At 39.0% G+C, this 13,059-nt stretch overlaps 1 protein-coding gene and 1 long non-coding RNA gene across 18 annotated transcripts in view; one reads left to right on the top strand and one right to left on the bottom strand.

Annotated features, from left to right (window-relative positions):
* The window catches only part of SNCAIP (synuclein alpha interacting protein), a 154,989-nt gene that overhangs the window by 9,691 nt on the left and 132,239 nt on the right, over positions 1-13,059 (bottom strand). For 15 of the 17 annotated variants that reach the window (XM_055112575.1, XM_034960402.2, XM_055112577.1 and 12 more), the window contains 4 exons: positions 10,576-10,745; positions 4,877-4,969; positions 3,209-4,277; positions 1,816-1,886 (listed from right to left, as the gene is read on the bottom strand). In XM_055112575.1, coding sequence (XP_054968550.1) covers positions 1,816-1,886; positions 3,209-4,277; positions 4,877-4,969; positions 10,576-10,745 — 1,403 coding nt within the window. The remainder of the gene's footprint in view (positions 1-1,815; positions 1,887-3,208; positions 4,278-4,876; positions 4,970-10,575; positions 10,746-13,059) is intronic. The other 2 variants (XM_063604605.1, XM_057302337.1) reach the window with 1 other exon arrangement.
* Positions 1-13,059, top strand: part of LOC130541540 (uncharacterized) — a 43,639-nt gene that overhangs the window by 24,825 nt on the left and 5,755 nt on the right. Inside the window, exons 3-5 of the long non-coding RNA XR_008955608.1 lie at positions 303-436; positions 3,005-3,030; positions 4,144-4,263. This is a non-coding gene — a long non-coding RNA (uncharacterized LOC130541540). The remainder of the gene's footprint in view (positions 1-302; positions 437-3,004; positions 3,031-4,143; positions 4,264-13,059) is intronic.

Genomic DNA, 13,059 nt, shown 5'->3' with positions numbered 1-13,059 from the left:
ATACTAATTGTCTTGCTCCCTGTTGCTGTAGGAGCCTGGAAGAAATAAGAAGTATTCTTCCCCTTCCCAAGGAGTTTGCCAACTATTTGTGCTTTCTTGCCTCAGGGAGTTGCTGGTAACTTCAGCTTAAGGACAAAACCAGAATTTTCCAGGCACCAGAAAACACATTCCTCCCAAGATGGGGACAGAGAAGGGCATAGGGGTGAGGAACCCAGGTTAGGAGGAATGAAATAGAAGTGGGCTAATACCAAGGTCTAGGAGGGGAATGAGTATGTTTTTTTTCTATTCCTTTCCCACCCCAGGCATTGGGCTCTCACCATTGGCCAAGATTCCCTGCCCCGGTGAGGCCGGAAGCAGTTCAGACACCTGACTTCTGGCAACATGTGAGCCTGACCCAAGCAGATCACTGGTGACCAGTAAATATTGAAGCTCCAAGGTTCTTCCTTTAACATACTGAATTAATGAGCCCCCTAGGGGCATCCCCTAAAATGACTGAGATTTAATTTCTCTCTAGCCTGAATAAAGACTTAGAGCAGATTAAATTTGATTTAGAGGAAGAAAAAAGCAGAGTGACTTTCTTACAACTTAGTACTCTCAACTAAAATTCATACCCACAACACACAAATACATCCACACCAACACCCACCCATCCACCTACCCACATGCATGCTTTGGAGGATTTTGGAAGAGTGCTGAATGGCATGTTATAATTTTTCAATTCGTTTAAATATTTAAAAAGTGATAGTCTTTTATGACTGGGTGCGGTGGCTCACGCCTGTAAACCCAGCACTTTGGAAGGCTGAGGCAGGTGGATCATTTGAGGCCAGGAGTTTGAGACCAGCCTGAGCAACGTGGAAAAACACCATTCTACTAAAATTAGAAAAATTAGCCAGATGTGGTGGCACAGGCCTGTGATCCCAGCTACTCGGGAGGCTGAGGCAGGAGTATCACTTGAACCCGGGAGGCAGAGGTTGCAGTGAGCCAAGATCGTGTCACTGCACTCCAGCCTAGGTGACAGAGTGAGACTCTGTCTTCAAAAAAAAAAAAAAAAAGTGATAGTCTTTTAAAATGGGTTTAGGGATGTAACTCTTCTGAAATAAACCAATTAAGGCATACTGGTTTCATCCCACAGGGAGATGAAAGCTATGTTGCAGAAGAACTTTGCCCAAGGAGGTGGCCCAGCCACTGGGGACTCGATTCTCTCCTTTCTGTGGTATGTAGTCCATGCATTTTGAATTGTAAACGTCTTATTTGAGAAAGGCCCTTGTTTTATTAGTGGGCACTCATAAACCTGGCTCATGGACTGAAATCGTGTTCATAATGCTAACATAGAGAAATTTCAGAATGGCAAGGCCTTGCTTCTCCTGAGATCAGCAAAATGGTAATAAAAGGAGCTTTTGGTTTGTAATCAGCACTGAAATAAAATTAAAGCTCTGTTTCAAAGTTCTAGTTCTGATCGGAGGCTGACTCACTCCACCATGACAGGAAATTTAATTTCAATACTTTCTTAATACTTGACTCCATTAAAACAAAGATTGAAAGCCAAAGTCAACTAGGAAATACAGCAAAAGTTTGTGAACTGAGCAGATTCTTCTGGCTGACACTGGAATAAAGCCCTCCAAGGGCAGACTAGCGACCTAAGACCTAGTTACCATTACATCAGTGCCTGCTTCTACTTGGGGGAATAGTTGTAATTTTCTTCTTCCTTGGTGTTATCCCCTGATGAAAGGTGCTCCAAGTCCATGATTTAAAAGCTCATGCAATTCAAAGCAAAGCATGTCAATGCCGCACAGCATATCTCCTAGCACCACGTACCGTGTGTCGTTACGCAGATGCTCTTCAATCAGCATGTTAGAGGAAAGATTGATGCAGCTGCTGTACATTTCCTAGAGAGGTGCAATTAAAAATCATCTGAAAACATGCAACAAGCTCAGCACATGCACAAGTCCCAGTAAACATGAAGCATGCAGGAAGATAGATAGATTAGAGGACAGTGGCTTAGTATGTACTTTAAGGAGCATGGGCAATTGAGATGATTCTTCTGTTACTACTGAGCAGCAGAACCCAGTAAGTTACCTGGAAAACTTTGATTTGAGTGACTTAAGTTTTGACACATTTAACCCAAAAGGTCTGGTGTTTTGGGCACGAGTATGCCTTTTCTAGCTGAAACAAATACATGATATAGTCTTCTATAACAAGGACAATTTACAGAGGAATTTGATATTTAATTTAAAATTTGGTGTTCAACTTATTAGAGAAATACTCACTAAAACTTGGTTTGGGTACTGCAAAAAGAATTTGGACAGTTCTTAGACCTCATTGTAATGGGATTCTAACATTATAGCTAATGATAAATTACAAAGATTCTGCAGCTCCACTGGGTGGTTTATCTGGATCACATGGAGAATGATCTAGGTCATTCCATTCCACAGAGAGTTTTGCATTTTGGCTGCTATACCATTTTTTAATGGCATGGCAAGCACAAAGCTTGCAGGAAACATTGCCTAAAAAGATGTTCATATCGCCTATCCACTGGATATAAATCACAGATTATAGTGCATGGGTTTCCAGTGAAGGCAATTATAAAATGTAGTTCATGGCATACTCTGCCATCCCCTGTGGACTGGCAAGCACTTCAGGCTCCTATAGGCTCCAATCAACACTTAGGAGTCTGTGTTGTAAAATACCTATGTGGAGGTCCCTGTGGTGTATTCATTTCAAAGGTCATCCCAAAGTTGTGTAGTTAAGTCTTTGGCAATAGAGCATCTATTTATGCACTTTTTAATTGGGCCTGAGAATAAACTATCCCATCACATGAAGAGAACAAACTCTTCCTTGGGACAGAATCAGTGCCAATGCAGGACTAAACTTGCGCTAATTGGTGGTTTCATCTTGCAGAAATGCCTCCAAGTCTAGGACCCTAACACCTAAAGATTATGCCATTTAGGGAAATTTACGGACCAGAATATAATCTCTTATTTTTTTTTTAACCTTTCTCTCTTAGAGTATTTTCCAAAAGAAGAGCAAGGGGTATGTATCTAACATGACATGTCTCATTAGACACATGAATTTGGCTTTCCATGCATCCCTTTGGATTTTTTTTTCCCTGGGGATTCCCTCAAGGTAGTGTGGGCCCACAATCTGTGATATTAGGAACAACATAATCCATTTGAAGGAAAAAAAAGAATATTCTCCAAATAGCACTTACTGCCTTATTCTTTCCTTTGCTAGCGGAGCTGGCAGGGTTTCCCTTGGCATCTGTCTTCCTCCCAAGTGAGGTCAAGGGCAATGTAGAGGTTTTCAGCTGGTTGGCTGCCTGGTAGTTATTATTATTGTTTTGGTTGCCACTTAGTGTCTCCATGATAGATCGAAAGGCTCCAAAAGGCCTTTTCAGTTGATCCCCTGATTCGTTACTTGTGGAGGTCCGCTGGAGAGTCCTGCCCTTATCTTTGTCTTTTTCTCCATTCAGTTCAAGGCTAGGCTGCTCCATCTGCACCACAGGCTCCTCAAAGGTAACTCTCAGTTTTAAGTTCTGAGATGTCCTGCGCTTGGAAGATGGAGACTTGAGGGCACTCTTGGGACTTGTGGCAACTTTCTGGGCAGCAGTGCTGTCAGGGCTGGGCTGCTGAGGGTCACCAGAGGGCTGGTTTGGAGGAATACTCCCTGAGCCTGGATACTGGGATTCTAAGTCTGGTTCGCTGCTCTCTGAGGTGGGAGATGGGCTGTGGCCATCCAGGGATTTGGAGGCCTTGATGCTGAAAGGAAACCTGCGTCCCCCTGATGCCAAGGTGTGTTTCTTAATCATCAGGTGCAGGCTTTCTGCGCTGTCCATACTCTCTACGCTTTCTACAATGGGCTGCGGCCTTGGTCGGTCAGCCTTCCTCACTGGGGTAGTCTTGGGGTCCTCAGAGTTGTTGGAGTCTGTGTCAGACTCACTCAGTGACCTCTGCATCAGCTGTCTCAGCCTGGCTAACTTCAGTTCCCTCTTCTCCAGTGGGATCTTTTTAGAATTTCTAGAGGAAGCCTGAGCATCCTGGAATTCCAAGGACAGTTTTTCCTGGGTGCAGACATTTTCTGAGATTTCCTTTCCCAATAACTGGCGTAAGATTTTATCAGAATCTTCATCTTTTGCTTTGGGTCTAGCCCGGCTGGAGGCTGACAGGCTTCCAAGAACCTGAATCCCCTCTTGGACTCCTGGCTTGCTTTTGGCTACAGAATCATCTTCTGCATCTGGAGATTTCCACTGGGACTTTCTGGAGGCAGGTGAGGATGGTGAACTAAAAAGAAGATGAAGGACATATGAGATGATTTCCTACTGGGTTGAAATGACTCAAGTCACTACATGGTCTTTACTGCCACTAATAATGTACAAGTAAATAGGAACAGAATACAGATAAGTACATAATTTCTTTTCAAAACAATGTGCAAGTACTCCATAGTATCAGCTATAAGGTGCCTTATGCCTTCGGCTATAACTACCATGACTACTAAATTTGTCTGTTTTACTGTTTATACATCAATTTTGCATAAATTTTCTCAGTTAATTCCATTTTCAACAAACTTATCAAGATATATATATATATATATCTCCTATTCCCACTTCACAGATGAAGAATTGAAAGATTCAATTCTTACAAAAGAGTAAATGACTTGTTTATAGTCATGGAATGAAGAAATAGCAGAATCAGAGAATAGAGTAGGTCTTCAGACTCTAGGTCCAGTGCCTTTTTCACTGTGATTTCTCATTTTTATTCCTCTTTATAAGAAGAAAATGTTTTCTGTTGTCATCCTCTTAAAATATATCAAAGGAAGTTCAGAAGAAGGCTTAACAATTTAGGATACTTAAGAACGCTAAACAACAATGTGCTGGTATTACCTGGGTGAAGAAGGGAGTGACTTGCCCTCTGATTTCTGGGCTTCTAGAAATTGTTGGAGTTGGTTCTGCAGCGTGACACGTTCTACTGTTTGTCTGGGGAAAACAACCAAAACACATGAGGACTCTGATACTGGTTACTGCTATAAATTAGGGTGTATAATATTTTTCGTAATAATTTCCAGTAAGTTGCAATAAATACAAAAGCCTTAAAATGTGCATAATATTCATCCTTACAGTTCAGAAATTTTCCTAAGGAAACAATCAAAAGTACCCCAAAAAGATATGTATTGTCAATATTAATGAAAAACTATAAGTAACCTAAATGCTTAGCAGTAAGTCTGAGTGAACAAATTATAATTATTTCTATAATGACAGCTATTAAAATGATAATATGTTTGAGTATCTATGGACATAGAAGAAGTCTTCCTAATTATGTCTATATAATGTAGATATAAAGCATAGTTTCATATATATAAATATGTATATATGAAGTATACTTTACTTTCATTAAATAAAAAAGGAAACTACAAAATACTATTTGCAGTATACAATCTCTGACTTACTATACTATAACTTGTGATTTTTCAAATTTACAGTGGTGAGAAAGTGATATGGATTCAGTAGAAACTGTACTTTGAGTATCCATACAGCCATTCTTTCTCACTTTCAGTACAGTAGTCAATACATTACATGGGATATTAAAACTTTATCATAAAGTACAATTTGTGTTAGATGATTTTGCCCAACTGTAGGCTAATGTAAGTGGTCTGAACACGCTTAAGGTAGGCTAGGCTAGGATACGATGTTCTACAGGTTGGGTGTATTAAATGCATTTTTACCTTATGATATTTTCAATTTGTGATGTGTTCATTGGGATGTAAACCCACGGTAAATTTAGGAGCATCTGTAACCTCATTTTTTTTTTGAGTCGGAGTCTTGCTCTTTCACCCAGGCCGGACTGCAGTGGTGCTATCTCGGCTCACTGGAAGCTCCGCCTCCCGGGTTCACGCCATTCTCCTGCCTCAGCCTCCTGAGTAGCTGGGACTACAGGCACCCGCCACTCCGCCAGGCTAATTTTTTGTATTTTTAGTAGAGATGGGGTTTCACCGTGTTAGTCGGGATGGTCTCGATCTCCTGACCTTGTAATCTCATTTTTAAGAAAACTAACTCTGTCTTTCCCACATGTATGTGTGTATGTGTATATATATAAAATATATATATAACATATATAATATATATAACATATATAACATATATTATATATGTTATATATAATATATTAACATATATAATATATATGTTTATATAATATATTAACATATATAATATATATGTTTATATAATATATAACATATATAATATATATGTTTATATAATATATAACATATATAATATATATGTTTATATAATATATAACATATATAATATATATAACATATATAATATATAACATATATAATATATAATATATACCATATATAATATATATACCATATATAATATATAACATATAATATATAACATATATAATATATACCATATATTATATATAACATATATAACATATATTATATATAACATATATTATATATAATATATATAACATATTATATAATATATGTTATATATAATATGTTATATATTATATATAACATATTATATATAATATATATAACATATTATATATAACATATATATTATATATATTATATATTATATATAACATATTATATATAACATATATAATATATAATGTATATAACATATATAACATATATTATATATAATATATGTAACATATATAACATATATATTATATATAATATATATAACATATATATAAAAATACATATATAAAATGTGGAAGGATATATATATAAAATATGGAAGGATATACTTGAAAATGTTATATTTACTTTTCCTAAATTGTTTGAATTAAAAAATTTTTTAATTAAAAATTTTTTTAGAGACAGAGTCTTGCTATGCTACTCAGGCTGGACTTGAACCCCTGGCTCAAGTGATGCTCCCTCCTCAGCTTCCCAAGTAGTGGGGACTACAGGTGTGTTCTGCCTAGCTTGGTTTGACCCACAGAACTGTAAGATAAATTTGATGCTGTTTTAAGCCACTAATCTTGTGGTAATTTGTTACAGAGCAATAGAAAACTATTATAATAATACAATTAGCAGAAAAAAATGACAGCAGCTCTCATGAGCCAGGACATGTAACTAAATAAACATATCATAAATTTTCTTAAAATGACTGCTGTACTTCAGATATTGGCCCAATGTTCTCCTTGCTGAGTGTCACTGCATATACTCAGCAACGATTAGCTGCCTAAATCTAATTATGTGAGATCGGATTCTGCTAATACTCTTCTATAAGCTCCAAGCACTTTGTTTTTCTCAGAAGCTATCAGTTTTAGTCCAAACATTTCATCACTAAGACCAGAGAAGTCTGTGATCTCATTTTATCTCACTCATTCTTCCAGACTCACCTACTGACATGCAATTGTCTAACGTGGGAACCAGCAAGCAAACTTTTTCTTAAAGGGCCAAATAGTAAATATTTTAGGCTGTGAGCCATACAATTGTATCCCAACTTCTCAACTCTGCCTTTGCAGCATGAAATCAGTCCTACACAATAGACAAATGAATGTGTGTGGCTGTGTTCCAGTAACATTTTATTTATGAAAACAACTGATGGGCTAGATTTGGTCCACAGTCTATAATTTGCTGATTCTGGTCTAATGAAAAAAATAAAAACTAAAAACATAAAAGCATTCTACTTTTCCCACTTTGCTAGCTGGTATTGCAAGTCACATGTCTTTAAGAAAAATATTTATTGAGGGGATAAAACAGATGAAGAAAGATTAGCGTCTGCTTTTAAAGGGCTTATTATGTGTCTTTAAGTGAATTATGACACAGTCAAGAAAAATATTTTGGGGTAATTGGGTTGACTGACAACTTGAATCTCAGGTATGAATGGAGAAGGAAGACTACTCTCTGGATTCTATAGTAGCCCTCAGGAAGAACTCATCAGCTTTAATTGTAGAAAAGAAAATATATGGGCAGATGGCCACTGTATTAGTTTGACAGGGCTGCTGTAAGGAAGTACCACAAACTGGGTGGCTTAGACAATAGAAGTTTATTATCGCACAGCTCTGGAGGCTGGAAGTCTGAGATCAAGGTGCTGGCCAGGCTGGCTCCCTCTGAAGGCTGTGAGGAGAAGCTGTTCCTTGCTTCTCTCCTAGCTTCTGACGGTTTGCTGGAAGTCTTTGGCATTCTTTGGCTTGCAGATGCACATCCTGATCCCTGCCTTCATGTTTACGGGTATTCTCCCTGTGTGCATGTCTGTGTCTAAATGTTCTCCTATTATAAGGACTCTAGTCAGAGTAGGACCCACCCTAATGACCTCACTGTAGCTTGATAACTTCTGTAAAGGCGCTGTCTCCAAATAAGGTCACATTCCAACATACTTTTTTGACGGGGACACCCATAATACCTAGGCTTGTTGATTAGCACTTCAGTAGAGCTGAAGGTTGCCATTTCTAAATATTAAGTATGTTTATTAACTCTGAGATGTTGCTGAAGGTTGGAAAAGGCACTCAAGACTGTCTTCCCCCAGAATTTTGGACTGGGAAGACTAGTGTTTTCCATCCTCTCTCCTGTCCTTGTCTATGTTATTGGTGTCTGGGAGCCTGAAGGGCACAGTGTACTGTGGCTGTACCAAGTTGATTTCTCCATTCATTTCTAGTTTTGCCAACTTCACCGAGATATACAGTAGGTAAAAGACTAGGGTATACAACGTAGCCTCTCTTAGTTCATCTTGTCATTGGCCCAACTATAGCTGTCCACAGCATTCTGCTCTGGAGACAACTGAAGGACTGCAGTCTACTAGTACATATGTGTACTTTATCCCAGGATCACCAACTGAGAAAGCAGCCAAGACTTTGACTTTGAGCAGTTCACCAATAAAACAGCAATTGTAGCTCGTGAAAGTTTTGTAGATTCCATGCTATGAACAAGAAGGAGGATGTTTTGTGATCCCTTCTCTGAGTATGAACCTTTAGAAAAAACATTCCTTTGGATCATTTTAAAGTTCCTCTTTATGGATATGTCCATACATTACTTGAGGGAGTGGACATTAGTATAGCATTTTTGGAAAGATTAGTTAACATCTATCCACATTTTAAATATGTATGTCTTTTGCTCTAGCAATTCCTTTTCTAGGAACTTGTTTTTTTGAAATATCTATACATGTCCATAAAGGCATTTGCACAGTGTGTTCACTGTGGGGAGACAGCTTACTGACTTATTAATTTGTGTGCATTTTCCCTGTGATTACGTTGAGACCTTGAAGTTTACCTAGCTCACCTAACTTGGGGAAGTTTTGTGTAACTAGGCAAAGGATGGTTGGCAGTAACCCCTTTTTTTCAAGTTTCAAATTTTAATTTATTTTTTCTAGAAGTCTAAACTCATTAAAGAAATTATTCTAGTATTGACAGGGGGAGGGGTAGAGGGGCACAGAGACTTGCAGCTTGAAGGCAAAAGAGTGGAAGAAGAGAGAGAAGGGACATTTCCCTAAGCTTAGAGAAGAGGCAGAGGGTCCAAGGCCTTGTCATATTGTTGCATGGATTATAATTAATTAATCGAGGTCTTTCACCGAACCAAGGTTGGGTGAAAAAAACCAAGGTTTTTTTCTTTTTTTTTTTTTAATTATACTTTAAGTTCTAGGGTACAGCTGTATTCAGAAAAAAAAAATGTGTGTGTGTGTGTATGTGTAAAACTGAAAGGTAAGAGTATTTTCCCTCTAAAATTTAATTTTTAAGATTTACCCTCCTAATCTGTCAACATTACTTTGAATACTGACTGATTTTCAGGAAACCCTCCCCAATCTGGAAACTGTATTTAATGGGTGAGCTTTTCAAGGGCTGACCTTGGTTCCCCTCAGGCAGGTGTTAACTCCTTAGTCCTTCAACTTGCCAGAGACCTACCTGATGACCTTTCATCTGGGACCTCTTTCTCTAAGCATATTATGACAATCTCCCAGAAATACTTCCCTGACACCCAGACATGCACTGGTACCAGTTTAATAATCTTATCAAGGGAAGAACTGACTGTAGTTAGTCGTGGAGTGTTTTAAGTAACTTCATGCTGACTGAGCACTATTTTTTATTATGAGGATTCATGAATCATCTGATTAATTTTTATAAGAAATTTGCTGGTGATAGTCACCAAGTTATTTATCTGTAATTTCCCCCCCCACATTTTTCTTTTTGAGAAAACTGGGAAATTGGTCCATCTCTAGCCTTTTCCTCTCTCTCATGTTCTTTATGATTCCTAAAATATTAAGGACAAAAGTTTGGAGATGATGCCTATGAGTGCTTCCAGTGCTCTGTAATCTGGCCCTGAGTTGTGAACACAGAGAGAGGCTCTCTCGCCTTGTCCACTGGCTTAAATTCCCTGCTTTGGGAGCTTGCTGTACACTTTACTGTTTAGACATCCTTTTGCCTCTGCAGAGATGGCATCTTCAGCACGAACACTGGCTGTGAGGACTTTGGATGGAAGAACAGAAGAGGAGAATGCTAGGAATTCCCTGTACAACTGGAAAGAAGAGTGCTCAGCACAGCATGGGGCTGAAGCCTAAGTACAACAATAATGAGTTAGACTTGGTTCTCATGGAACCAACAGGCCACTTACTCCTTTAGCTGCTTGGTTAACTTCACCACTTGAGAGGCCAGCGACATGCAGGTCTCCACCACCACCAGGTACCTGGAGCACAGGGTGTGCCCCTGCCGCTCAGCGCTCTGGGAGGGCTTTTCCCCAGCGTGGTTCTGCATGGTGACATTTGCTCCATATTCAACCAAGGTCTGTCAGAAAATGAAGGACATGTGTATCAGGACATCTCTGTACACATTATTTTTTAATGACTGTAACAGAACGTTGAATAGTATGGAGAGAGCCTCTAGGGACCTTTCAGCAGTCAATATCACACACCTCCCTTCAGAGTCTATGGTGATGTAGCAGAGCCAGTCCTACTACTGTCAATGCTCATCCGCAGCCCACATAAGGAGGGGGCTGGGAAGGAGAGGAGGAGGCTGTCCATAGTGTGCTCTCCTTTATGAGATATGCAGTGCAGTCTTTGTGGTGGGGAGTTCTGTCTCTTGTCATGGTTGGGCTCCAAGAGAATCACTCATAGTCAGAGATGCCTGTAAGAGGGGGAGACTGGAATCTTACCTGTTCTCATTTGCTTGGGCTCTAGTAACTGGATTTGGTCTCTGGTAATTGGTTTTGAAATAACACCTGTTTATTTGTTGCTGAGCCAACCTGATCAGGAATAAAAAGAACTGGAAAGAAATGACATGGCTGAGAGTGGGGAGGCTGTGAAGCAGCTCCCACCCTCCCACAATGGGCTATGGTGAGGGCATGTCTGTGGATTGAGCAGGCTTTGTAGAAGAAAGCTTTGTGTGAGCTTCTTATCACCTCTTTAATGAGGAGAGGGTTCTATGGCTACGATTGGCAATAGGCTGCCCCAGAGGTGGAGAGAACTGTATGGGGGAGGAGGGGAAGGCTCCAGAGGGCCCTCTGAAGACCCCAACCATGGCACTCACTGGAGAGTCAGCATCTGAAGGTTGGCACAGAGGGCATCAGTGACCACAGCCAGCCAAAGAAGCAGGGACAACTTTCAGGGAGGTTGCATGCCTTTCCCAGTTAAGCAAAGAGATACTGGACTTTTTCTCTTCATACCTCCTTCTTGTCCTTGACACTGCAGCCCAGAAGAGATAGGGGGATAGGAGCTAAAGTGGTGTGTAAAAAGGCATGTCTCACTCCCATTCCAAGTCCCTTGAATCTTGAGTCTAGTCTGGGTGGGAAGGAGAATGCTTTGAATCAGAAGTAAGACTGAGATTTTAAAGTGGCTTGGAGTAAATTTTAATAGTCATAAGAAAGGAGAAAGTTACGGAATCTGGCCAAGGTATCATTAGTTGTGGAGAGAGAGAAATTTGATGGAACATGGTTGAAATTAATAATTTAAAAAAATCCAAACTATTTTGTGTCCATACTGTGATATTATTAGATTCCACAAAAAGTTATTACATCAATATTAATCAACCACTACAATCTGATAGATTCTTTGACAATATCATGATGAGACTGCAAACCTGGATTAATCTGGGTAGTAGACAGTATTTTCCCCTAAGCAATAGTTGTAGTATTTAAATTTTTAGACTACTTAGACTGAGAGGTCATTAAGGAGCTTCGTTTTCCTTTTGGTTTATGATCACTCACCACGAAAGGTCAACTCACCACAAAGCCATTGCCACCTACCTCACAGGAGTGTCACAGAGACCATGTCAGTATTGAGCTCTCAGAGCTCTTGAAGAGATGCTATATAAACACACACTGTTATTACTCCCCCTTGACCCTGACCTCTGCAGTTTTCTTTCCATTGTTTTCCTTACTCAGTCCCCTCCTCACCTCATAGGGTCCCTTGCTCACTCTCAGTCTCTTATCTTTTTTTTCTTTAAATTTCACACCCAGTGGACAGATCCCCTTCCAAGATTATCCAAGTTTCCACTTCCATGGTACCCAGTGCCAAAAATATCATTTGTGTGTAAGTGGAGTGATGAACGCTCTAAAAGGAAAGACTGTCTCTCTTCACATATTAAAAAGAAAAATAACTAAAATCTCACGTAGTGATATCAGCTGGCTTTCTTTGGCTTTAGTCATTTCTTAGCTGATTAAAAGTTTGTTTCAAGACTATTAAATATTAGAGTGTTTTGTTAAATAGAAAAGCATATTTTTCAATGTTTATTCAATCATATTTCCTTTACAAAAAAATGCTACTCCTTTAATATTTCTGCAGAACCTGTTAAGAATTTAAATTTCTCTCCTACACTCTCCAATTTCATATCACTCTTTTAAAAACTTGATGCCTTAAATTAGAAGATGCACACTTTGCCAACAATAATAGAAAAACTTTCAGCTCTCCGGACTATTTCCTATCAAGTTAGTTCTCCAAACAGCAGTTTCATGTGAGTAGGCACTCTAGAGAGATTTCTGCTATTATCTCTGCTTTTTGTTTTCATAAATCTCTTGCCTTTTATATTTATAGTTTCCCCATATATTCTCCTGTCATTTCCCAAGTCTCCTCTACCTTCCTGAGCAACTGGTTCTCACCTCTCA

Source organism: Pan paniscus, chromosome 4 (genome assembly GCF_029289425.2).
Source record: "Pan paniscus chromosome 4, NHGRI_mPanPan1-v2.0_pri, whole genome shotgun sequence".
NCBI classification, from domain to species: domain Eukaryota; kingdom Metazoa; phylum Chordata; class Mammalia; order Primates; family Hominidae; genus Pan; species Pan paniscus.
The sequence above is the reverse complement of the archived record's forward strand: the minus strand, read 5'-3'. Positions and strand labels throughout refer to the sequence as shown.